The sequence below is a fragment of the Podarcis bocagei genome, assembly GCF_964188305.1.
Source record: "Podarcis bocagei genome assembly, chromosome: 3".
Classification (NCBI taxonomy): Eukaryota; Metazoa; Chordata; class Lepidosauria; order Squamata; family Lacertidae; genus Podarcis; species Podarcis bocagei.
The window spans coordinates 47,603,947-47,631,453 of NC_138127.1; the positions used below are offsets into that span (position 1 = coordinate 47,603,947).

At 42.9% G+C, this 27,507-nt stretch overlaps 1 protein-coding gene and 1 long non-coding RNA gene across 3 annotated transcripts in view; one reads left to right on the forward strand and one right to left on the reverse strand.

Moving 5' to 3' along the window:
- The window catches only part of LOC308583704, a 137,755-nt gene that overhangs the window by 66,050 nt on the left and 44,198 nt on the right, over window positions 1-27,507 (forward strand). Inside the window, exon 3 of one of the 2 annotated variants that reach the window (XR_014006364.1) lies at window positions 16,455-16,715. The exons of the other annotated variant lie outside the window; for it this stretch is intronic. This is a non-coding gene — a long non-coding RNA (uncharacterized lncRNA). Of the gene's footprint in view, window positions 1-16,454; window positions 16,716-27,507 lie in introns of those variants that run through there. 2 annotated transcript variants of the gene reach the window in all.
- IFNGR1 (interferon gamma receptor 1) lies at window positions 6,952-27,001 on the reverse strand. The gene is made up of 7 exons (XM_081187897.1): window positions 26,837-27,001; window positions 20,205-20,322; window positions 19,872-20,041; window positions 16,728-16,897; window positions 13,985-14,165; window positions 12,052-12,170; window positions 6,952-10,372 (listed from the first exon to the last, which is right to left on the reverse strand). The coding sequence occupies exons 1-7, from the start codon at window positions 26,922-26,924 to the stop codon at window positions 9,938-9,940; spliced, it is 1,281 nt and encodes a 426-aa protein (XP_081044023.1). The 5' UTR covers window positions 26,925-27,001; the 3' UTR covers window positions 6,952-9,937.

Below are 27,507 nucleotides of genomic sequence, written 5' to 3' on the forward strand. Positions count from 1 at the left end.
GTGATCCCGCAGCGAGGACCCCGTAAGGAGTCTCGCCATGGCATTCTGCAGCTGCTGGAATTTCAGGGTCAGTCTCCTGAAGCGTCTGTAACCTGAGGTACAGACTGAGGTAATAGGAAACCAACATATTGGCGGAAAACCAACATGGTGTGATTCTTCTCCTCAACAACATCACACTGGCCTAGGAATCAGGTACTCAACACCTGCCCCAACAAAGTAGGCTGATTGAAATCAGGGTGATAGACATGCACAGGAGATTAATTTGGGATACTTTGCGGACATTTGGCTTTGATGCCTATTGCCATGCTTTTAATTGGGTCATTATGCAACTCAGCTGTGATTGTGGAAAGGATATCTGAAGGTAATCTTCAAGATAAAGTGGTAATAGAATCTATACGGTAGTGACATTGTTTTCTTATTTAAACTGGATTAGCTGTTGACGTGTGTTTGCAGTGTAGGAAAAAAACAGACTTTTGGATCAATCTTATCTACAGATCGTGGGTGAGAGTTGCCACTTACAGCATGTTGTCCATAGTGTTGGCTAGAGAGGGACAACATTTTCCAAGTGCAAAAGTCATTTGACCAACATCACATACATTTAGGAGCCTAACAAAGCAATCCTAAGCACGTTTATTCAGATCTAAGTCCCATTATTTTTAAGGGACTTCACTCTATAGTTGCTGGGCATATGACCATGTCTGGGCAGCACAATCCTAACATGTTTGTGTAAAATAAAACTCCATGTAATGCATCCACAACTGGATAGTTCAGTCGGTTAGACCATGGTGCTGATAATACCAAGGTTGCAGGTTTGATCCCCATATCGGGCAGTTGCATATTCCTGCATTTCAGGGGATTGGACTAGATCAGGCTTCCTCAGCCTCAGCCCTCCAGATGTTTTTGGCCTACAACTCCCATGATCCCTAGCTAGCAGGACCAGTGGTCAGGGATGATGGGAATTGTAGTCTCAAAACATCTGGAGGGCCAAGGTTGAGGAAGCCTGGACTAGATGATACTCAGGGTCCCTTCCAACTCTAAAATTCCATGATTCTGTTATTCTAATGACACTCTTCATTCTTTGACAGGTTTTTGAATGCTCAGTTTTTTCATGGAGTTGGAAAGGACTTTAGTCAATTCTTTACTCATTAGTCTCACTGAGATATACTAGAACCAAATCAAGCCAAAGACACTGGATGGCTGTAGGCATGCACTGCATTTTTCCATTCTTCCTGCCATTTGTAAGGAACCAGTACATTCTGATGGTCTTTTGATGTCTTTCAAATATCTTATGTATCTATTTTATCTGGTCGTCTAGACTAGAGATTGGGGGAGGGTGTAGACCCCCGGATGGTGTTGCACTGCAGCTTCCATCATGCCTGACGTAAACATTAGCAAACACATCAGCACAGAGTATGGATACCTTTTAGTGCATTGGCTACTGTGTAAAATGACCAGAAGTAAAATGTCAGTTTACGTGTTCTTTGTCAGATGCCCTTATTCAGAGCAATATAGGGGGGAACTTGCTAGTAAATTGCTCAAGTAATCTCACTACTTTTAGTTCGGGTGTGTCTGCCACAAAGGAGAAGTAGTAGTCATCTGGTTTGACTCTATACCTTCCTGGAAAAACAGGTAACCTGGACCCAGGCTGTTACCTCCCTGGTCAGGGTAGATTAAATCTCCACTCCATCCCAGACTGGTAATTAGCAATACTCAAGGACACAGTCTGTCATTTCAGTGCTGCACATACATACAGGTGTGCAGTCCTGAGTGCCAGACTCAGTGTGATTCATGCTCTGGATCTGTTTCACCCAGTAAACTTTACTGTCTGGGTTCATTTGCATCACCATACCTGGACCAGGTGTTAATCGCCATCCTCCCAGCATCCAGTTAGGACAATTCACCTGCAGGCTGCCCTTCTACGACAAAGCAGAAAAGCAGACCGTCTTCCCTATCAAGATGAGAGAAAAGTTATGAAATGAGTACACTACTGCTGTCTTGCCACTGAGGGTCACTCCTCTTCCAGGCATGGCACATGCAGACAAGCACGCTTAATTCTCCTGGTTTTAAAGCTGCTTAATTAGAAAATGCAACAGACATCAGGTAGACTAGTATTTCTAGCAATTATTATTATTATTATTATTAATTATTATTATTATTATTATTATTATTATTATTACGCATCACATCAATTTGTAGTGGATTAAATTGCACCTGATTAGGGACAAAGTCTCAGAAAAGGGTAAAGATTCTAATCTAAAACAAAATTAAAAGCAGGAAGATGTTCACTGGGAACGGTTCTTTCTTGTTTTGAAAGGCAAATTGATTGTAAAGTTATCACATACTCTTTGCACCAGCCAAATGGGCAAGAGGAAGATGAATGCCCCCCCCCCCAAGCTCAGAGTGATGTATGGAATGGAATATTTATATGAAGTGTGATTCATTGGTGTTGTATTGATTTAACACCGAGTTGGAGACATGCTAGGTATATTAGCTCCAAGTTGTGTAGGGCTTAAAAGTAGTGTACAATTTAAAGGACTAATAACTCAGTCTGCAAATTCAGAGGTGGTTTGAGCCAACCTAGGGATGGCTGTGGGCAGGATTCCTGCATTGCTCGGGGCTGGCCTTTGGTGTCCCGTCCAACTCTACAATTTGGAGATTCTATTTAGGATAACCAATGGGTGGTATTCAATGCTAGTCCTGCTCAGAGTAAACCCATTGAAGTTAATGGACACAACTTAGGTTCATAAATTTCAGTGGGTCAACTCTGAGTAATGACTTGGCTGAATACAGCCCAATATTTATTTTCATGTGGAAAAGCCTGTGGAAGGGCTTTTATGCTAAAACTGTGTCTAGCATTTTATGATGCTACTGTGAATGTGTTCTTTCATGAATAGCATTTGATAGAGACTGGAAACTATAAAAGTGAGTCTGTGTCTGCAACATGAAAGATACCCAGATATATAAATTATGGTGCCCTGACTTGGGGAAGGAAAGGAGTCATGCAGTTTCTGAGCTTAATTCAAATGGCCCTGCTCAAAAATGGTGAGTATTCCTGGAAACTGTGCCTAGTTTTGGCTTAGGCCTAACTAAAAGCCACACCATGACTATGCAACAGGCATGTTAGCTCACAGAGATTAACCTCTGGCTCTGGGATACAAATTACTCAATATAGACTAGAAGCCAAATTACTCAATATAGACTAGAAACATGCATTATGTTCTTTCTGCATTATGTAATGATTTAAAGCTGATAAATTGATACACACACTTGTAATTAGAGAGGGAGAGCTGGCTTTCTCACTCCCCCATCCCATCCCTGACTGAGCAAAATTTGAATATAAAGAGAGATCTGACGGTCAATTCCACGCTTTGTTGATTTCACATATAGCTGTTCTCATTTCATAACTGGGTGAAGAAACATGGGCTGCCTCTGTGCATTTTGTTACCTCCCTGTTAAGGGGAGAGAGCTCACACAAAGCGGGGGAGTGTTTTAACGCTGGTGTCTTGAAAATGTATCTAGATTCTCATTGTGTGCTGAACCCTCCACCCACCCAGCACCGAAATTTGCCTCCATCACCAAAGCTGGTGCCATAGATTGCATTGCAGGGAGAGCACATGAACACCGCCAGATATAGTTCCGACTTCAAGGGCTTATTTGATTACTAGTCTGTTTCTACAGGAATAGAGAGAAAAAAATACATTGGGTTGAAAGGATGTTATATTATTGGATTACAGTGGTACCTTAGGTTAAGTACTTAATTCGTTCCGGAGGTCCGTACTTAACCTGAAACTGTTCTTAACCTGAAGCACCACTTTAGCTAATGGGGCCTCCCGCTGCTGTCACACCGCCGGAGCACGATTTCTGTTCTCATCCTGAAGCAAAGTACTTAACCCGAGGTAATATTTCTGGGTTAGCGGAGTCTGTAAGCTGAAGCGTATGTAACCTGAAGCGTATGTAACCTGAGGTACCACTGTAATTCTATTGGCTTTTGTTGACGCCTTGCCAGTTTTTGTTTGGTATCACTGCTAATTTAGGTATAATTCTCGATGATTGCTGCATCAGACCAAAGGCCGGTCTACGTCCAGCACCCCATTTTCCACAGCGGCCAGCCAGCTGCCTCCTGTCGTGTGCAGGACAAGAGCGCAAGAGTCTTCTTCCACTATGGTTCCCCAGGAAGAGGCATTCAGAGGAAGGCTGCCCGAACCTGGCGGTAGACTTGCAGCCTTGATTTGTAACTCTAGCAGTGTACAGTGACAGTCTTTTCCCACCCCGCCTACCTTTGCAGGAGAAAGTGGTTTATGGGCTTACCCCAATTGCCTTGCATAAGCCTGGACTTGTGGTGCCATAACTGAGCAGTGGCATTTTTTGCCTTCAAAACACCTGTATTTCTCAGTAAGGTGTGTGGCATAAGTCTGCACTTGCTACACCTTGGCATCCTTAGTTGGCCTGACACACCCTGCCATTTAACATCTGTTTAAAACCTTAGGAGCCCCGTGGGAAAGGTATGCAAGTTCCATAACAGAAATCACACTGCTGATTGTACTGATAACCAAGCTGTTCCTAAGACACACAAACCCTAAAAGCAGAACCAAGCCTAGGACTTAGCTCTTGTCCAAGCTGGTTAAGTGGGTTCTTCTGCTGAGCCATCGTGCAGTGTGCCAAAATGAACACCAAAACCAGATAGTGCCTCTAGATTATTTATTCAAGTATGTTTTGTGTTCCAAACCAGTGATGGGGAAGCGATGAAGCACAACAGACCACTAGGTTCTCAATGCCAGGACAACAGGCCTTCAAAATTCTGTGCCATGTTCATCAGCATCCACAGGGGTATTTTTTTTGGGGGGGGTGGAGTGGGGAGTAGAACTTGAAAAAGGGGGAGCAGGCTAGTTTCTCACATAATAACATTGAGAATAATACCTGTACATTTTGCATGATCTCCGGTTCTGCCAATGCCAGAAACTTAACCTCTTAATAAAATGATGAAAGCTGGGAACCGGGGATTATTTTTCAACTGGAAGGAGGCACAAATGCCCCTCTTAACCCACCTCCGCTGGATGACCATGACCCAATCTCAAGTCTATAGAGGTACTGAAGATACTGACTTGTTATAGAATTGTGGAGTTGGAAGGGATCCCGTGGGTCATCCAGGGTCTTTCCTCCTCCAATGCAGGAATCTCAGCTAAAGCATCCGTTACATGGCAGGGTATATTCTCATTAAATTGTTGGGGTATAGCTGGCATAACCACAGAGGAGACACCAATACTGGTGGATCTACATGGATGAAGTCTGTTCTCTGTACATCAGTCTAAATTGTTCCTTTGGACCTGTGTGGCATACTGGGACGGGGAGACAGCGAGAGAATCTCTCTCTCTCTCTCTCTCAACTATGGAGAATTGTGGCCTCAGGCTTCTTCCTTTTTTCTGTCACAGTAAGGAATCGCTTGCTGCTGTATTGGCAAGGGTGACATAGTATGTGCTTTGCATCCAAAAGATCCCAGGTTCAAACCCCAGCACCTCCAAGCAGGACTGGGAGAGACCCTCCTGAAATCCTGTAGACAATGTTGAGCTAGATGGACTGATGGTCTGACTCAGTAGAAGGCAGCTTCCTAGGTCTTTTGGTAACTTGCAATGGCCACTGGCATAGTTACATTCAAAGCAGCTAGTCCTCTAGGTTGCCAAGGTTCCAAAATGCTGCAGAGATGGAAGTTCTCTGCAAACGAAAGGGTACTTTGTTGATGGGGAAAGAGCCCCCCCCCAAATCTCCAATTCTGTTTTCGTCACAGCTCAGGAGGCTTACATGGTATATGAAGTGACAAAAGGAAGTAAGATACTGAGCAGTGTTTGAGTATAATTTAAAAAAGAAAAAGAACTCAAGTACATTTCTTCAATTTAACAGAGACAGTTGATCTAATAATATGCACTAAAATTTTCTATGTCTATAAGATAGCTACTGTGAAGAACAGAAACTAATCATAGCTTCCTTGCCTTAGCTGGAATCAATTACTGTCCAGATGCTAGTCTGGAAAACACAGAACAAGAGTGCCATCTATTGGCATTATTTTTTCCATGATTTAAACTTTTTAAAATAAAAAAATTCCTTCCAGTAGCACCTTAAAGACCAACTAAGTTAGTTCTTGGTATGAGCTTTCGTGTGCATGCACACTTCTTCAGATACACTGAAACAGAAGTTGCCAGATCCTTCTATATAGTGAGAAGTTGCAATTCAGCAGCTTCTCTTTCCAGTCTATTTCTGAAATTCCTTTGTAGTAAAACAGCTACTTTGAGATCTTGTATAGAATGTCCTGGGAGATTGAAGTGAATTGAAGAGATTGAATGTCCTGGGAATTTCAGAAATAGACTGGAAAGAGAAGCTGCTGAATTGCAACTCATTACCAAACTCAAAACCATGGAGAGACCTGGTCTGAACAGAGACATTGGATTCTTATCTCATTATACATGACTAAGCCATTTTTCACCTTCTCACCCCTTGCCTTTTCCTGTAAGACCTATTGCAGTCGTTAAGAGTCGTCAACAGGCTCATCTCAGCTATCTGCCAATCTCCCATTCCCACCACCCTTCTGAGTAATACCCCTCCCCACCTTCTCACTATATAGAAGGATCTGGCAACTTCTGTTTCAGTGTATCTGAAGAAGTGTGCATGCACACGAAAGCTCATACCAAGAACTAACTTAGTTGGTCTTTAAGGTGCTACTGGAAGGAATTTTTTTATTTTGACTATGGCAGACCAACACGGCTACCTATCTGTAACTTAAACGTTTTAGTGAACTAAGGCTGTTTAAGTGTCCCACCAGTTTATTCAGAATTTACTAAGAACTGTTATCGCTATACACCCTTTCCCCCTTACATTAGTGATCTTGTTGTACTGAGATGTTCTTCCTTTCTGGTGCCTGCATTTTTAAGTTTATTTCAAAACAAATTCCATGCAGAAATATTTATGTAATTGGTGTCTTCCAGAAGGAATGTTTATTTTGCCTTCTAGCCAACAGTCACTTATGAAAATAAGAAATATAAAGACACACACATATATTTTTATAACAAACATGTAATTAAAAACAAATCTGTACAAAAGTGCTTTAACATTACAAACTTGGATTAGAAGTTCCATGCCCATAATTCAAACACAGCATTTTTAGAACCTTGTGGCTAATGTTGGTCAGAGGACAGAGAGGAGGGGATAAAGAAGAGGAGGAGTTTGGATTGATATCCCACTTTATCACTATCCTAAGGAGTCTCAAAGCAGCTAACATTCTCCTTTCCCTTCCTCCCCCACAACAGACACTCTGTGAGGTGAGTGGGGCTGAGAGACTTCAGAGAAGTGTGACTAGCCCAAGGTCACCCAGCAGCTGCATGTGGAGGAGCGGAGACGCAAACCCGGTTCACCAGATTATGAGTCCACCGCTCTTAACCACTACACCACGCTGGCTCTCACACATTACAGATCAGTGTTAAACCCTAGGCTAACCACAGATATGGCTCTCAGATATAAACAGAGAACTAATCAGAAATAAAATAAAAGCTGCAAACATGAAGTTTAACTGGCACCATATTAATCACCCACTTGTAAAGAAACTAGGATGAACTTTTTTGTTGCTGAACGGGCAGTAGTTGCTTTGGCATATATTTTCCTTTGTCCACTGGAACCGCTTCTTCCTCACAGTGTGATCTCAGGCAACACAATGTAGATGCAATGGCATCCCCAACACTCAATAACCCACCTGATTGGCACTGTGACATCACTGAGGGCTAATGGAGCCAATTCAGAGTAAACAGTGCACTTCCTGTATCACAGAAGAAGAGTTTGGATTTGATATCCCGCCTTTCACTCCCTTTAAGGAGTCTCAAAGCGGCTGACATTCTCCTTTCCCTTCCTCCCCCACAACAAACACTCTGTGAGGTGAGTGGGGCTGAGAGACTTCAAAGAAGTGTGACTAGCCCAAGGTCACCCAGCAGCTGCATGTGGAGGAGCGGAGACGCGAACCCGGTTTCCCAGATTATGAGACTACCGCTCTTAACCACAACACCTCACTGGCTCTCAATAGGTTTATTGTGTGGGTAGGTGGCGGAATGCCTACCTATCAGGAGAGAGTTACTGTGGCCCTTATGGTCACTTGTCACCCCCCCCCCCACCAATGTAGGTACTTCCCAATCTGTGGTTACATCTCCACCACCATACTACTGGCAGAATGGGTGAACGCTTCAGCCTTGGGCTCTGCAGAGTCAGCCTATCTGTAGGTTGTTCAAAAACCCAGAACAGTATTTAGATGGCCCCAAAATGCCTTGATAATCTCAGGTAGAAATGAAGATTTTGCTGAACAGTTCATTAGTTTAGGAAGGTCAAGCAGCTCTTCCTGCAGTGGGTAAGCATATACTGCATTGCACATACGCAATGAATCTGCAGTAAAAAGGGAGACTGTATAGAAATCCTCTGACTTCCGTCTATTCAGTTCCCCATGTGACGCCAGTTAGTGCATTGCTTCCCCTTTTTTGCTGTCTAGTCCCTGTTTGACATTGTGTGGTGTGTGCCCCCCCCCATGTCAGCCCACATTTGTGTCTTATTATAGGTAGACTAGACTAAGGAACAATACAAACGGGGGAGAAAGCCCTGAATATAAATAACCCCCAAAGCAGAGCAGATATATAGGAAGTGGACAGGGCTGACCAGATGCTAGACCATATGATAAACACCAAGAGTCATGGAGCAGTATAAAAAACTGGGCATTTATATGGTACAGCTGGCTATGCATAATCTTTTCCTAATTTATGAGGCTGGAGCATCTGGTGTGTTACTGTCATTCTATTAGGCTCCCCCCCCCCCCACTTCCAAGTGAGCTGTGTCTTGTTATGAGTATCAGATTTTTAAACGCTGCCCTGCCAGTGGGTGAAATGAAAATGCAATTTGGGGAGATGCATTAATGTGAACCTATTGCTCATAATAATGCCTTTCAGAAGTGAACATGGTACCTGAGAACAAACAAGGGTGAGGGTGTAATTACTATCAATTCACACACACTTCATTTTATACATGGCTGTAGCTCACAGGCTTTGCAGTCGCAAGGGACGCGACCTGTATTTGCACCCATCTATGTGGCGAAGAGAGTTTTTATCAGTTCCAACTCTCAGTCCAAAGAAAAGGAAGAGCGAACTACACTAGACCGGAAAAGATCTTCTCTACACAGTTAGGGGAAGGTATCCAGATAGAGGGGCATTAAAATCAGTTGACCACAGACCAAGGCCCAAGCATGTTGGTGCGGCGGGTACAAATTAATGCTTGAGGATATTTATGGAAACTTATTTAACTGTATCTATATAGCTATTATTAGAAAAGTTAGCTGAAGCCCTTCTCTAGAAGTGTGCATGTAGCTGTACAATTAAACTAAGTCTTTGGTTATAATAAAACTGTCAGGTCTTCTTTGAAGTAAGAGATTCAATGTGGCTTACTCTTAAATATGTGAGTGTTAGCTTGCAACATACCTTCTGTAGGATTGGGAAATCATAGTTTCAAATTTCACATCATAAAGATATATTATGAGAAGTAAAAAATTGCAGCAAGTGATCCATCTAGGTCTGAATGCTGTTCTCACAGTTAGTTGGCCAAGCAGATGCCTACAGGAAGCACATAACCAGGGCCTGAAACACAGCAGCATTTCACATCCTGAGGTTTCCTGCAGCCAGTATTCAAAAAAGCATACTGCTTCCCACAGTGGGGGTAGCAAAAGATTATGATTCTTGCATTGCAGGGGGTTGGACCAGCTGACCCTCAGGCTTCCTTCCAACTCTACAATTCTTCAAATTCATAGCAGAATACTTCAGATAACCCTAAGTGCTTATAAACCTTTACAATGGATATTTGTGACAGTCAAAAGTAATTGCTTCTCTCTCTCTCTTTTACAATGTTCTCAGATTGAGAAACGGACCTCTTAGGCTTCTGGTGTGTCACTGGAACTCTGTGTTTTCAGCCATTCTTCCACACCAGGAGGAAGCCAACGCCTGTCATAACCAGAAATGTTTCTGCAGCTATCTGGGAGTGTGTGTTGTTCCACATCTGCATTGGGAAGATCCAGATTTGGAACACAGCTACACATCTCTTCTTGGCCACTGACGTCTCTAAAATAATTTTCATTCTCTTCGGCGCTTTGTTCACCTTCAGAGATTTCCACAATAATGCCTTCATGGAGACTTGAAGTTCTCTGAGAGTGAAGTGTATCTGCTTCTTGGTCAGAGTCACTGAGGCCAGTGGTCTCTCCTGAGGGATCTGACTCTGACTTAATGTCTGGTTCAGTTACAAGAACAGCATGTCTGCCTTCTGGTCTGGGGTCAAAGTTGACTGGGTTCATGTTTCTTACCACAGCAGCCTTAAGAAACGAAAAAGGAAATGAAAAAATTAGTAGCAAGTTATTTTCCTTGGAAACAAAAGATAACACACAGCCCATTTCTCATCCGTTTTAGCATGCATGAACACATGGGAGTGCATCAGTTTGCTCATCTTCCAGCTTCTTCCCTGTCCTTCATTTCATTTCATTTCACTTTTAATTTTTATACCGCCTTTCTATATTGCTATGCACAAGGCAGTTTACAAGCTGAAGAAAGAGCAAAATATAATAATCCGGTCCAACACAAATAAATCATAATAAAATATGTTATAAATTTGTCATACAGCTCCCATGTTTAGTTATAAGCTCTATAAAAATTGTAAGAGAAGTAAGGAAGTCCAAGTAATCCATAAGCTTACTGAAAGATGGGAGTTCATAAATCACTGGAATATGAGATTTCAAGATAAAATACTCAATCTTATGTTTTGCTTAAATTGAAATGATGCATTGAAATCTTTTATTCATCATTTGAACATAAAGGTGTATTTGGATATTTAAAACAAAAAAGTGGGATAAATGCCATAAAAGTTAAAATGGTCGCCACACCAATGAATCTGGCTGTGGAGGCCTTTGCTTTTGACTACTAATACTGCCAGGTTGTGTCAGGCACCACAGGGACCAAGATGTGTACAGGGCCCCATGTGGCTGAACTTGCTGACAGCATTTCTAATCTCCCCACAATGCAATGCTATGCCATGGACACTGCATTCTGAACACTGTTGCTACCATCTAATAGTCACTTGGGCCCGACATTTTTGTCAGTGCTGCGTCAAAGCATTTTATACCAGCAGCGGAAGGTTTTTTTCAGCTTTGGGCCTGAACAGCAGAGGTTATTAGGTAGAAAGCAGTCCTCGCTTACTCCAGGCATAGACAAACTCTGCCCTCCAGATGTTTTGGGACTACAACTCCCATCATTCCTAGCTAACAGGACCAATGGTCAGGGATGATGGGAATTGTAGTGCCAAAACATTTGGAGGGCCGAGTTTGCCTATGCCTGGCTTACTCAATGTGTTCTACTGAATGCTACATAGTGCATAATATTATAATTGTGTATGACTGTATTTTGAAAACATTTGCAACCCTCTTTGGGAGTCTCTTGAAGCTATAAAGCAGTATGTAAGTTTTCTAAAATAACCAACAAAATAAAATTTGAGTCTGTTAGCTATTAAGACATAATATATGAAGAAAGGTCCATATAGTTAAAGCTATGGTTTTCCCAGTAGTGATATATGGAAGTGAGAGTGGGCCATAAAGAAGGCAGATCGCAGAAGAATTGATGCTTTTGAATTATGGTGCTGGAGGACTTGAGAGTCCCATGGACTGCAAGAAGATCAAACCTATCCATTCTTAAGGAAATCAGCCCTGAGTACTCACTGGAAGGACAGATCGTGAAGCTGAGGCTCCAATACTTTGACCACCTCATGAGAAGAGAAGATTCCCTGGAAAAGACCCTGATGCTGGGAAAGATTGAGGGCACAAGGAGAAGGGTACGACAGAGGACGAGATGGTTGGACAGTGTTCTCGAAGCTACCAGCATGAGTTTGACCAAGCTGCGGGAGGCAGTGGAAGACAGGAGTGCCAGGCGTGCTCTGGTCCATGGGGTCACGAAGACAACAACAACGTATGAAAAAAAGAGCTTTAGGCTCCTACAGAGAACTTACCAGAGACTTAGGAAGTTTAATTGTTCTCTGTTTTTTACTGAAACATCTGTAGATTCCTGCAAGGAATCCCGCCAAAAGAAGAAATCCAATAACACCTAGAGTTATAGGCACTGTTAAATCTACAAAATTAAAGAGAGAGACATTTGATACAATAACAAGGCATTGGGTCTAATACTATTAATTCACACATATACGTATGCTACACATTTCAAAATAGTACAGATACAGTGGTACCTCGCAAGACGAATGCCTCGCAAGACGAAAAACGCGCAAGACGAAAGAGTTTTCCGTTTTTTGAGTCGTTCCGCAAGACGAATTTCCCTATGGGCTTGCTTCGCAAGACGAAACGTCTTGCGAGTTCTTGCGAGTTCGTTTCCTTTTTCTTAAAGCCGCTAAGCCACTAATAGCCACTAAGCCGTTAATAGCCGCTAAGCCGATAATAGCCGTGCTTCGTAAGACGAAAAAACCGCAAGACGAAGAGACCCGCGGAATGGATTAATTTCGTCTTGCGAGGCACCACTGTATTTTTCAGTAAATTAACAAGTCCTTCCTTGGCAGCGCAGAGCTATTTATACAACAGCCTGGAGCACAATCTGGATACATGGACTCTCTCTCTCTCTCTCTCTCTCTCTCTCTCTCTCTCTCTCTCTCTCTCACACACACACACACACACACACACACACACAGTTATCCATGAGAGCATGATAGAATCTGTTTTAAACTCATTACATCTATACAGTCATACCTTGGAAGTCAAATGGAATCCATTCCAGAAGTCCGCTTGACTTCCAAAACGTTTGAAAACCAAAGTGTTGCTTCTGGTTGGCTCCAGGAAGCTCCTGCAGCCAATCAGAAGCTGCAGAAGCCCTGTCAGACGTGCAGCTTCCAAATGAACATTCAAAAACCGGAACAGTCACTTCTGGGTTTCGATCGTTTGGGAGCCAAAATGTTCAAGAACTAGGCTGTTCGAAAACCAAGGTACAACTACTGTAGGTAGCATTTCTAGCTTGAGAGGGGCAGTCTTCCGTCAGTAGGGAGTTCTACTGAAGGTGTGGGTGGGAGAACGATTCTGAAGAAGCTAGACTGACATCCTGGGTTCCCTCTCACAAATTAGGAACCAGGAAGCTGCATTTTGAAACACAGAACTCCCTGGATATGTTTGTGGGCCGTCCCATAACTGCAGCAGTTGAACAGATGGAGGTTATAAAGATGGAGCAGTCAGAAAAAGCTGAACTAGCACCTGTGAATCTAGACAGAATGGCAACTATGAAAGTACAGTCGACTTGCAACTTGCACACTCTTAATTTGCACGATTGCAGCTTTATGCACCTGGTGGCTGGTCACCCGGGGTCACACAAAGGCACGCAAAGCAGAGAGCTGAAAAGTGCTGGCGCAGAAAGCACCTTTAAGCCCTCTGCCTTGCTTACTGGGTTCTGAGAGGCTCCTGACACCTTGCGTTGCAGGCAAGACCTGCACAGTGTGCCAGCACTGGAAAGGCAGGGATGGTCAGGTGGGAGTGATTCCAGGGTTGTTCTAGCTACACACAGTTTTGACTATATGTACAATCTCCGAACCTAACCCCTGTGAAAGTTGTGATCCTCCTCTACTCCAAATTATGAAGCTGAGTGACCACGGTAACCACTGAATTCAGTGGTGGTTACTTCTAAGTAAAGGAGGAAAGAGGCTGTTTTTGCAAAGATGTGGAGGCTGCAGTCCACCCCCACCCAGTCAATCATGTGACATCACAATGATGGCAGGTGACTAAGGGGTAGCTGGCTTGCCAACCTGTCCAATTTGGTTTATGAGGCAGATTTTGTTAAGACTGTGGCCCATAGAGCCGTAAAGGTTCCCCACCCTGTCCTGGTGCCTCTGTATGATCCTCTGCTCTGCAGATTATGAGGCTTTCAAAATAATGAAGAATTAACTTATTTACCTGATGAGTGTTTAGGAGGAATGTCAATACACCTCTCTTCAGATTCTTCACTCTGAATGGCAAACTCTTCTGAAAATCCTTGAACTGAAACACAATACAAGCTTTCCGAAGAAGGAACTTGAATAAATATGGTACATGATGTGTCACTACATGATGTGTCCTCTGCCTCAAATTTCTGACGCTGTAAATAACAAAAAAACTTTTTTTAAAGTTACACTTGTTTATGTAAATACAATATATGCAAGGAAACAGGAAGGGGGCTGCCAGCTGATTTAAACGCTGCCTACTAACAACCTAATTTACTACTGAAGATTTGCAGAATGGAAAAAGCCTTTTTTACGGGCTCCATGATACAACCAGATTTTTCTTTCCATGTTCTTAGAATTAGTCAGATTATCCATCTCTGTTTCCCCACTGCATGATTTATACGGTATGTGGTTTACTTCCCTGTTCCTAACATGATGCAATCAATTTTCTCATTTCCCCCTTTCCTCAGTCCTCCCCTCCACCTCCATTCCTACTTCCGTGTCAGTGGTGTTTCAACTAATCAGGGTCCTGGTCCACATTCTTCCCTTCTTTCTAACCTCATTGCTATTTCAATATGCAGCATCCCTCTTTGTGCTCTTAAAAGCTATTGGGGTTTTTCTGCTTAACAGAACCATGTTATTGCTTCTCATCAGCTGTCTTCTCGTTCACTGAAATACTGATTTAGCCTCACAGAGTTAGAACAAGGGACTTGTGGTATCTTTAAATCAATGACCAACATATTGTGGGGCATATACCTAGATACATGAAAATACATATTGGGATTCCGCCCTGCCCCCCAACTGTTTCAAATGAAATAACTAAGAAATATATATCGACTTTATAGTTCCTCCTCTTTACCGCTCCTCCTCTTTAGTTCCATTATTACTGTCTCTTTTTAAAAGTCTATTTAAAAAAGAGACAGAAATTTCTGTCTTTTCTTCTTTACCATTACATTATCCTGACTTTTGCATTTGTTGAATATTTCCAAATTTCATTCTTTCTCCTCTTACAACTAAAACATTGGTTTACACTGATTTTATGCTGCCTCTATTACTTAAAGCATCAAGCTTGCCTAATTCCCTCCCCAGGTATGCTTAATTCTCTTCTCCACCCTCGATCTTGAGTTTTTAAATCTGCTACTCATTTTGCCCATCTTGGACTGACCACTTCTGTCTTCTTTACTGGCTCCCCTTTCATTATTACATTCATTTTAAACTTTTGCTCTTTGCTTCTAAGTGCCTGCATTCTCTTGTCCTTTGTTTTGTCTTTTCTCTCACAATGTGACCCTACTCGTTCCCAACATTTTGCTAGCACTCTCTTCCTCACCAAGTCCCTTTCTTTCTCTGCTGCCCCTCATTTTCATTCTTTAGTGCTCATTATTCTAATCCAGAGGGACGTGGGTGGTGCTGTAGTGTAAACCACTGAGCCTAGGGCTTGTCGATCGGAAGGTCAGCAGTTCGAATCCCTGCAACGGGGTGAGCTCCCGTTGCTCAGTCCCTGCTCCTGCCAACCTAGCAGTTCGGAAGCACGTCAAAGTGCAAGTAGATAAATAGGAACCGCTCTAGTGGGAAGGTAAACAGCATTTCCGTGTGCTGCTCTTGTTCGCCAGAAGCGGCTTAGTCATGCTGGCCACATGACCCGGAAACTGTCTGCAGACAAACGCCGGCTCCCTCAGCACATAGAGCGAGATGAGTGTGCAACCCCAGACTTGTCCGCGACTGGACCTAATGGTCAGCCGCACCTTTACCTTAACCTTTATTCTAATCCAATGTGGAAGCACTGCCCCAGGTCTTCAGTGGCAATATGCAGCTGGATCCTACATAATTTTCACAAATCTCTTCCTCCCTGGTGATTTCTTCTCTTAAATTGTAAGGTAGGTGCATGTTGGTGTGGGTGTGGTAAATTACCACCTTATTTTAAAAGACACTATATACTATTGTTACTGCTGTAGCACAATTAAACCATCAGTACTCTAAGAGATAAAGCTTTGTTTCTTGAAAAAAATGTGGAAACTGAAACTTTAACTGTACCCTAATGTACACGATACTTAGAAACCTGTTTAACATAAATTGTTTTCAATGTATTGTTTTCAATTGTCTTGCTGTGATGAGTAGCACATTGAACAGTCACACACTGAACATGAGATTGTCCATTAAGATCTCTATGCAGTACTCCTGATTCAGAGACACACACACAGATTCTGAACACAGTAAGTAACAGGAATGACTTGGGTAAAGAATTCCAACTGTCATTGCAAAACTGTCAGTGCTTTAGCATAAATGAACAGGTCAATCATGTGAATTTATGTCGTTGAGGTTTGCAGCACTTATCAAAAAGAAATCTGGCCAACTATGCCCTTAAGGGTAAATAGTGCTATCAGTGGTACACTTGTAGATTGAGAGATGCAAGCACACACTTTGAAAGAAACACATTTTTTTCCCAGGCCTTTACCTTCCCCATGCTAATATCAAGAAGAAAAACAGGATGTCCCTTCACACCTCAAGAATATGAAGTATACAGCAGGAAACAGGAAACAAAGCACACCCAGAAGTCCAGCCATTAGGCAACTTCCAGTTTCCTAAAAAATGTGTGGAATATACTTCATGTGCCTGCTGGTGAACTGAAGCTTATCAGAACTATGCTGAAATTGTTCTCTGAGCATCACATCAAAAATAGCCTCTACATTAGGCAGAGAAGTTGATAGTCTTAAATATACCTTTTTCGGGTGTCCTTTTTCCCAAAGGAACACTCTGGAGGTGAAGTCTGTGATGTTTGCCCTTAAAGTAAGTGGGAACTTCTTGCCATATGGAGTGAGAGGAACTTCAGTATCAACTATTATTTCATGATTCTCAATGTAGATATTAAATTTTGGTGGTGCTATTCGGCCTGAAACAGTTAAACTCTTCTTATTAATATCAAACAGTTCACAGTACTGCAATGCAAGAAAGTTAGCTACAGACAACTTTAAACATTTATCAGCGTGATTGAAGCAGTATGGGTGAATCATCAGATCTTATCTGGGGAACAACTTGTGGACAGAATGCAACCCTCAGCCCATTTGTATTGGCTAAAATTCTACTGTATGTAGGGATCAGGCTGCCTGGGTCATGCCATTCTCTTAATATACCGCAAAGTGTTGTGCTGCAAGAATAACAACTATACTTTTCTTTTAACTCTGTGAAGTACTACAGAAGTAATTAAAATGATACCCAATAGAGAGAATCGACAACCTGTGAAGATACTCAGTAAGGAAATTGTGAAGCTATCCCTCATGAATCATAATAGGAGCATTAACAAAGCTATTTTAATTGGAGGCAGGTACTATTTGTCATAGGCTGCTCACCTGTGCCACACATATCTCCCCCTTAGGGTTGGGCGATATCAGCTTGTCGACATCACGGTGTATCGCTAGCCAAACACCGCGGGGGTTGGCGATATACCAGGATGCTGAAAAAACAAGATGCGCTGGCAAGAGCTGAGGCAGTTTCACCCAGGCTTGCAGACTGGGACAACGCAATTGTTTGCGCTGCTCAGCTGAGGGGAGAGGGTTGCTGCTCCCCACAGCGAGCAGTTAAAGCAGCCCCGATGCTTTTGCCATTCATGTGTGAGCTGCGAGAGCACCGGAGCTGCCTCAGATGGGGGGGGGGGGGATATTAAACTGCTCAGCTGAGGAGTGGCAACTGCGCTCCCCTCAGCGGAGCAGTTTCAGAGCCTCCACCCCACCACTGGCTTGTGGGAGACATTGCCAGGCCGGGGGCTCCTTTAACTGCTCAATCGAAGCAAGGGCAGCTGTACACTCAGTTGAGCAGTTTAAAGATGCAGAGGGAGGAACAAGCTGTATCGCCGTCTTGCCGATATAGCTCGTTTCTCCCTCTGTGTTGTATGAGGGCAGTTTGGGATGGCGGTTTCACTCAGCTGGTGAAACCACCGCTGCGCCTGAGTCCCTCTGCTAGCAGTGCCTGCTTGAGGAAGGAACTCTTGACTCCCCCCAGTGGACGCTGCTAGCAGAGGGACTCAGGAGTGGTGGCGGTTTCACCAGTGATATATCGCTAAGTGAAACCAACATCGTGGTGTGCTCCTCATACCGGTCCTGGGTGATAAATCAATATTATCACCCAGGCGTACTCCCCATGCTCCATTCTTAAGCCCCTGAGCTTGGAGGCTTAAAAGGGGAGCGAGGGGAGCCTTGCAAAGGGCTCTGTGAGTCTCCCCGCTTTAAGTTCCTGATCTCAGAGGGGAATAAAGGAGACTTGCAAACCCTTTTCCACGTCACCTTGCACTTCGCTTCTTAGCCTCCGAGACTGGGGACTTAAAAGAGGGAGATTTACAAAAGACTTTAAGACAGCCGCTCCCCTTTGGAGGGGCTCAACCTGGAGTGCAGGGACAGGCTTAAAGCCTTTGCAGAAGTCTCTTTCAAAAAGGTCGTGTACAAGAGCTGCTTTCAGACAATCAGTGCTGTATTTTAATATTTTGTTGGAAACCACCCAGAGTGGCTGGGGAAGCCCAGTCAGATGGGTGGGGTATAAATAAATTATTATTATTTTCAGGGTACCCAATACTGGCACTTTTGTTGTTAAAAAGTGTGGCACTTACTGTAACAACTTCATGGTGAGTACCGGCACCTATTTTTCTAGAAAAAAAGCACTGGCTTTAATTGTCACTCAGATTAATGATGATTTAATCCTGATAAAAAACTTCCTTCCAGTAGCACCTTAGAGGCCAACTATGGCAAGTTTGTTATTGGTATGAGCTTTTGTGTGCATGCACACTTCTTCAGATACCAATAAAAGCTCATGCCAATAACAAACTTAGTTGGTCTCTAAGGTGCTACTGGAAGGAATTTTATTTTATTTTATTTTGACTACAGCAGGCCAACACGGCTACCTACCTATAACTAGATTTAACCCTGCTCTGTGATTTTGCTCCCTGCTGGGAACTTGACAACCAGTGAAGTATTAAACCCTGACTGTCTGCCCTTCAGCTGGCATAATCAGTAACAGTTGATGTGTGGCTAGGTGTGGTTTGGGGAAAGAATAATAATAGTAGTAGTAGTAGTAGTACCCACCCTTCACCTTAAGGTCCCAGGATGGGTTACAACATTAAAACAACATTACAGACAATTTAAAACAATCCACAACCATAAAAATAAGGTGGGTCCTGAAAACACCTGTAGGTGCTAGTGTTTAAACAGTACAATGAAGGTGCGAGGCACACCTGTGTGGGTAGGTAGTTCCATAGCTTAGGGGCCGCCACACAGAATGCCCTCTCCTGGCTGCCCACCCAAGCCTTAGAACTACCAAGAGGGCCTTTTCTGCTGGTCTCAGCACCATAGAGGGTCTGTAGGGAAGGAGACAGTCTTTCAGATATTGGGGGCCTGAGTTGTTTAGGGCTTCAAACAGCAATGTGAGTGGCACCTTGAATTGGGCCCAGAAACAAACCGGGGACCACTGCAACTGTGTTAAAACACAGTTGTATGAGATTTAAATGGAACCCCAGTGAGTAATCTGGTTGCTGCCTTTTGGACCAACTGAAGTTTCTGAGTCATCAAGGGTAGCCCCACATAGAGCGCGTTTCAGTAATCCAATCTGGAAATTACCAGAGCATGGAGTATAGTGGCCAGATCACCTTTGTCCAAAAGGGATCGTAGCTGGTGAACATGCTAGAGTGGAAAAAAATGCCACCTTAGCCTCCGGTGACCATGTCAAACACAGGAGCACCTGCAAACTGCAACCTTGTGGGCTAAGTTGAACCCCCATGTGAGCCCCTGATTGCCCTGCAGCCTGGAGATTCCCTAGCCCCATTGCAAAGGATAGCCCACACTCAAGATCTAGAAGCCTTACATATTTCAATGACAACTTACCATTCTCAAACACATGATATCGGTCTGAATGCGTATAGTCTGATTCATGCAGTCCATTCAGAGCTTTAACCTTCACCCAGAATGTATCACACGACTCATCAACCTTGTGGGTGATATCACAATAGTGTTGTGTTATGTTTACACAGTTATCAACTTCCACGTCACCAGCCCTATGTAAAACAAAAGAAAAGAAAACATTTGAAGTTCATATTCAAATTTATAAAGTGTGATAAAATTGCAAAAAAGTTTATTTTTGTTAATCTGCTGATTCATTAGAAGACAGCACTGAACGAACAAACATTTGGGGGAGGTACAAAGTCAAAACAGTCTTACCTATCATAGCACCGGATGCTCACAGTAAAGAGAGTCTTTGAAGACACACTTTTGTAATCCCACCGAACAGAGGTGTTGAAATTATATGAATCTATGACAATATTGCTTGGTGAAGGCACTGAAAAGGCAAAGATTATTACTGCTTTGATGCAACTGAATTAAATGAATTTTGAAAACAGCCAACCAAATGACTATTTATAATTCTAGCAGAAGGATATAAACAGAACACACCAGGGGTGGGGTGGACAGCAGAATTGCCCTGTGTGTTTCTGCAGCCTCCCACATGTCACATACATGTGCATTCCTACACATGTAGGAAATGTCCAACCTCTATGCCTGAAATCTGGATGGAGGGGTTTGCATGTGAGGATGTGGGCACCTACAGCTTATTCTGACCTTATGTCAAATGCACGGAAGCAAAGGAGGTCTGTCCTGCCTGCACTCAGGACATTTCAGGACACATGTCAGTAAGTCTAATGAGGTGATAATTCAAGTGAAAATTTCTACAAATATACCAACTGTAGCTCTGCAGTGATACCAGCCTTCAAAAATTGTACCACCCTGCATGAACCAAGGTGGCACAGAGAGCTTGAGGTTGGTAAGCTACTTCCCTCACTATGAATTAACTACTAAAAACCACCCCAAATTTAAATTATTTATACGCTCCACTTTAGTGAGAGAGAGAGAGGCTCCCAGAACACCTTGCAAAAACAAAAAAACCAGCTGTAAGCTCAACCTTGTTTCAGGCATATGATCTAAAACACATGACCTGAGGAAAAATGGTTGGTTTTTTTTTGGGGGGGGGACCAAACTTCATTCTTAAAGTTATATTGTACTTTTTAATAGCCTCATTTCCCTCCCTAGTTGTTTTTACCTATTTCCTATATTTCAACATTTTCTTCCAATTTCTTCCCACAAAACTTTCTGTACATCATGACAAACCAGGGGTAATAATCCTGTATAATCCTGCTAAGCCACCTGGTCTAGCCACTTCTAGTGTAGTGAGTGAGGCCTTCCTCATTAAGAGATAGGTCTAGTCTGTGACAGGAACACCCCTCCCCTCTCTTGATGTAGTTCCCTCCACAGCTCAGTAGAAATGGGTAAGCACTTAGTCTTGCCTGCTATGCTGAGCTGCTGTTCTGTAGCTCATGAACAAATACAACTTCTCCTGACTCCTGCTGCTTCCTGGTATTTGGGCAGACCCCTTGCAGGGTTTTTGCACACAGTGGGTACCCTTGTTAAACTCCACAGGATGCTTCATCTACAACTGTAAAATATAGCCAGGACTTCCTCTTGCACTGGCACCCACAAGTTATGTTTTTACTCATATTGTGCAATGTAGGTGCAACATTTTAAGTTCCAAATGAATGCCTTTGAGTCTTCCACTGGATAAAAGGGAAGATACATTTTACAGTGGTGCCTTGCAAGACAAAATTAATTCATTTTCTGCGAAGCACAAAATCCCATAGGAATGCATTGAAATTCAATTAATGCATTCCTATGGTCAAAAAAAGTCCAAACAAAGCCAAATTTGGTACAACAAGAGTTTATTAACTGCTCTTTAAAGTCACACATACTGTAAAGAGCATTTCAAAAATTGAAGGAACAATAAATTAAGTTTCTAAACATGACAGAAAAACATTTAAAAATCAACAAAGTGTACAGTACATTTTCTAAGACTCTGGGGGACAACTCGAAGAAGGTTCCTCTTCCACTCTTTGCTTCTTGCTGAAGAACCCCCTCCTCAACTGTTCCCCCAGCCACCCACCACACAGAAATTCAAATCCAGATTTTTTTTTTTTTAAAAAACAGCAGAGTGGCCCAATGGTCACAGAAAATCATAAAAATGCAGAAAAAAACCACACAAGCTTCCAGATTCTTGCAAACCCCTCCCCAACACCAAGTCCTTGAATTCCAAACACCCCAACCCAAAATCCACCCCCCCAAAAAAGTTATAAAATTTAAAAGAAGTTTTGGAAAAGCTTCAAAAATCACCAAAGTCTTCAAAAACCTCAAAAAAAGGCAGCAGATGCAACTAATAGACTATATGGAGATGGCGGAAATGACTGGCAGAATCCGAGACCAGGGAGAAGAGTTGGTGGAAGAAGATTGGAGGAAATTTAAAACTTATTTGCAGAAATATTGTAAAATTTTTGAATGCTGATGACATTGAAATGAATTGAAGGGGTTCTAGCAACAAGGTAAAATGTAAGATGGGATTAATAATAGATAAACTAATAGGACATGAATTTGCTGAACCAATTTTTAAAAGGGATACAAAAATGGGAGACGTGAGGAAGTCAGGAAAATAAGTTAACTAAAGATGAGCAATTAAGAAAGAGGGAATTTTTGTTTTCTTTTATATGTGTTTTTTCTTTTTCTTTCTTTGTGTTTAATGTCTGTATTTTTGTATTTTGTAATTTTGTATTTTTTTGTTTTTGTATTTTTCTAAACTTTCCTATTGATAAAACCTAATAAAATATTATAAAAAAACCAAAAACCTCAAAAAATGCTACCACACTATGAGTTGCTCCTCGAAGTCAAGTCGCAACTGTATTAACGGTGTTAAGAAAAAGGAAACAAACTTGCAAGACGTTTTCGTTTTTTGTCTTGCGAAGCAAGCCCATAGGGAAATTCGTCTTGCGAAGCAGCTCAAAAAACGGAAAACCCTTTCGTCTAGCGAGTTTTCTGTCTTGCGAGGCATTCGTCTTGCGGGGCACCACTGTACTTAGTTATAGAGATAATCCACCTTTCATTAAAGCAGGCAACATAATACTTATCTCTATCATGGAGCCATCTTTTAAACTTTTCAGGAGTGTAAGCAAAAGGAAGAAAAGGACAGTTCACTAAGCTGTCAATATCCTTTCCACACTCAGGACGATGCACTATGTGAAGCTAAAAGTTCCTAGCTTTTAGTAAACCACTATTCCTTAGAGGCCTTCCAAACTTGAGTTACACAATTGTTTTGCAGCTACAAGCACACCAGCTGCTAAACGATACTAAGCTGGGGATCTCGTAACATATTTCCAGAAAATACGCAACTAGAGTTCCAAGAGATTTCCCGAGTGCCTCTTCAAATACTTGCTCCACATCTGTTCCTCATGCCTTCCTAAAGAGCCAAAGGCCACCTTGAACCATAGTCAATTCTTCAGAGCATGTATGTCAAGATGAACATGGCAGCCCAAATGCAAAAGTGGCCATGGTGAGAACAGTTTTAAAAGCTTCTTTCCAAAAGACTACACTATTTTAAATCATTTTTTATCCTTCCTGGTTAAATTCATATGGAATAAAAAATTTGAGGTATCTTAGAGACACAGACACACAAATCTGACATCATGGCATCACAGTAGTAGTCAGTATTATTTTCTAAATACAGTATCAAATTTAGTGGGCCCATTGGGGACTCACAAACAACTTTTTGGAATCAGTGTCACAGGAGACCTATGGAAGCACTCATCAAAAAATTAAAATCTTGACAAATTTTGGAGAGCTCATGGCATCACAGTAGGAAACCCACATGAGTAAAATTAACAAACTAAAAGCACATTAGAACAACAACAGATGACAAATTTGAGGGTCTTAAAGACTGCAAAAGGCTGCTTGGTGGAACAGAGGCAGCCTGTGAGTTAGCTATTCCTGATACAGAGGACGTGTGGAAATCTTACTAGACTGATTCAATAGGTTAACACTAATAACTTATCTTTAGAATTCAGAAGTATTGTGAAAAGAAAGAGTTTACATTCATTTCATGGGTCCAGGGCCAGCTGATTTTAAGTGACCTTTATGGACAAGTTAGTTTAGCAGCCTAGTGTGCTTAACTTGCAGAGTCCAAGATTTATTGATTATCATTGTCTGGATCAACTGTACAACTGCTGAAGGCCCCATATCAATACTGTGTGCCCCCCCTGCCCCAGAGCACAGGTGTAGAGAGCAAAAGTGCACATCTACTCTGCTGCCTCACCCCTGCACACATCCCTGCTTAACTATGCTTCAGTCCATGCCTATAATAATATTATAATAATTTATTATTTATACCCCGCCCATCTGGCTGGGTTTCCCCAGCCACTCTGGGAAGCTGCCAACTGAATATTAAAAACAATACAGCATCAGACATTAAAAACTCCCCTAAACAGGGCCGCCTTCAGTTGTCTTTTAAAAGTAAAATAGTTGTTTATTGCCTTGACATCTGAAGGAAGGGTGTTCCACAGGGTGGGCGCCACTACCAAGAAGGCCCTCTGCCTGGTTCCCTGTAACCTCACTTCTCACAGCGAGGGAACCACCAGAAGACCCTCAGCACTGGACCTCAGTGTCCAGGCTAGATGATGTGGGTGGAGACGCTCCTTCAGGTATACAGGACTGAAGCCGTTTAGGGCTTTAAAGGTCAGCACCAACGCTTGGAATTGTGCTCAGAAATGTACTGGGAGCCAATGAAGATTTTTCAGGACCGGTGTTATATGGTCTCGGCGGCCACTCCCAGTCACCAGTCTAGTTGCCGCATTCTGTAGTTTTCGGGTCACCTTCAAAGGTAGCCCCATGTATCCCTTGATCACATGCACCAGCATGAGCAAACAAACCCAGGTGTTACTCTGATTAATCTATAACTTTATACGCCTAATATAGTCTTTACCAATGTCGTGCCCTCTATGCTTTTGGACGCCTACTCCCATCAGCCCAACCAGCACAGCTGTAATAGCTGTGGCTGATGGGAACTGTAGTCTGAAACATTAGGTCAACAAAGGGCATAGCTGTCAACTTTTCCCTTTTCTTGCGAGGAATCCTATTCGGAATAAGGGAATTTCCCTTAAAAAAAGGGAAACGTTGACAGCTATGACAAAGGGTGACATAATATCACACTGATATACCTAATGATTCATACCTAAGCACTAACAGCCTTTTGCACGGCCAGTTTGGGAGCAAAAATCCACAGCAAATACACTGCTAAAGGCCACATCACAATAAAAATATGCATGGCTGAAAAATTTAGGACTTGGGGCATTTGTAAATAAACTAAAGGGTAGGTTCACTTTACTTTCTCTCACATTACGTTAAAGACTGCCATTCACTCTAATAACAAAAAGAATAGCACTGAAATATATTACGCTGGACACAACATTCGACTTCCATGACTGGCCCTGTCCCAATTTAAGAGTTCTCACTTTAATGAAACTGTATTAATTTGGAACTATTTGGTATTGTATAATTGGGTTATAATTGGAAAACTAATAAAAGAAGCCACTGGGTGTGGCCTTTTGGCAAAAATTTCTCACAATTCAGTCACAGATCCCTTGCAGGTTATTGTGTGCTAGTTTGAGTGTGAGCACAGTTAACATTGGGCACTAACCAACTCCTTTGTTCTGCAGTATTTTTTAAATGGATTTATTGTATGCTTTTATATTGTTGTAAACTGTTGTGATACATGACACAGCGGTAGATAAATACTTTTATTTAAAAAAATACAATGTAGAATCTGCGTGAACTGGGAATTTATCACAGAATGCTTCATTGTGGATCAGCACAGCAAAAGGAGATCTGAGTTGTGGGAGTTTCTGACTGAAAATTGCCTCACCTATAGCAACAAAAATCCAGGCAACACACTTGGGCATACAACTCACATGCTATGTGGCATATTTACTGTAACTTAAGTAAATCTGCTTATGCCATGTTGCTTAACTCTAATAATAAATAATAATTTATTACTTATACCCCACCCATCTGGCTGGGTTTCCCCTGCCACTCAGGGCGGCTTCCAGCAAAATCTTAAAATACAAGAATCAACTTCCTTATCTACTTCCTTGTATGGATAAGCACCAGAGAACCTACTTCTTCTATAGTGCAATACAGGATGAAAAAAGAAAATCACAAACATTTTCCAAATCACAAAGCCTTACAGAAGAGCCAAACACAAGCAGGGGTCTAAAGTCACTTAAAACTCTGTGACCTGGAAGCACTAGCTGCATATTTGACGGTATGTGGGAAGTAAATGCAGTGCTGGCTGGCAAGGCAGATCAATTTAGTACTGTATTCGGCTGTACGGATTTGAGGCCTCACAATCAGTTCTAACAAACCCTGACTCACTCGAAGCCTAGAATGGCGTTGGGATGGGCATAATAAGTCTTTCGTGCATACCTGACACCAGGGTACATGAACGGCGCACACACAACATGCGGCATATAAAAACGCAATGAATAAATAAATTTGACACGGATAAAAAGTGTCCCCATATTTTTTGGGCAGCCCATTACGAATGGGCCGGTTTCAAAGGGGGGCTCTCCCGTGTGTTTCAAAGTGCCCGGTCGACTTTGCAACGAAGATCAGTAACTGGAGATGATGCCTCCTTCGAAATACTTAATCTACGGGACGCGCGGACCATGCGTAAAATCCAAAGAGGGAAGGCGCGCCGCCGCCAAGACCAGAAGCGAGCAAAAATGACCAGCGCTGAACCAACCGAGCTTTGGCATACCGGAAAACTCATTCCAGAAACCAGATCCTAAACCCATAGCCCAGGCCTCTTAATCCAGGAATTCCTAAGAGTCGAATTCGCGGAGCCAGGCGCGCTGAACAATGCGCCAGGCTCCGGCGGCGCCTCGCTTCAGGAAGAGGCCGAACCCGGACCCGTTCCCCTCCCACGGTACCTTTCTCCGGCAGTGCCAGCGCGCCAGACCCGCTGCGGAAGGCCCACGGCAAGACTGCCAGGGCGACCAGGAGCTCCGCCGGCCCCATTTTCCTCACCCCGAACCACAACAAACCGCGGCAGGGCGAAAAGCACCGTTGGCCGCCTCCGCGCTTCCGCTGCTGGAGCCGCTCCCTCGGAGAAAGTCCCACCCACCCAGCCGGGCTCCCACGGAGGGGCGGGGTGGCTGGTAAGGGACGGCCTCCGGACTTTTCAGCTGGAGAGTCCCTTCTCTGGGGAGGCGCGTGAGCATAATAAAGCTGCAGCTGCCTCTTGTTCTGGCTGAGATAGTACGGTCCCAGGCAACCTCAAGATTTGCTGGTTCTCACAAGAGAGTTGATGTGAGCAAGACGTGATCACTTCAAGCAACAAAGCTTATCCAATGCCCATGCTTGGATCAGCTAAATGTTAAGTTGCTAAAAAGCAATGTATCTAATCTGAAGAGCATTTGTGGTGGCTATTTGTGTTGACCTCACAATAGCTAGAGCAAAAGGTCAAACAGTCACCCTTTCTTTTCTTAAGTTTCGTGTGTGAGCACAAATCATTCCCAATCACTAAAATTCTGGATTTCGTGAGCGTTCACATTTAGCGGCAACCAAACAAAAAAGACAGCCTCAAAATGAAGCGGGGAGC

Bases quoted from the DNA above. Each gene is read 5' to 3' on its own strand.
- IFNGR1 (XM_081187897.1), bottom strand. From the start codon at position 26,924: ATGGGGCCGGCGGAGCTCCTGGTCGCCCTGGCAGTCTTGCCGTGGGCC. The intron at 16,898-19,871 runs GTAAGTTGTCAT...TAACTGTTTCAG, and splicing joins ATATCATGTGTTTGAGAATG to GCCGAATAGCACCACCAAAA. The intron at 12,171-13,984 runs GTAAATAAGTTA...TTAATTTTGTAG, and splicing joins TCCTCCTAAACACTCATCAG to ATTTAACAGTGCCTATAACT.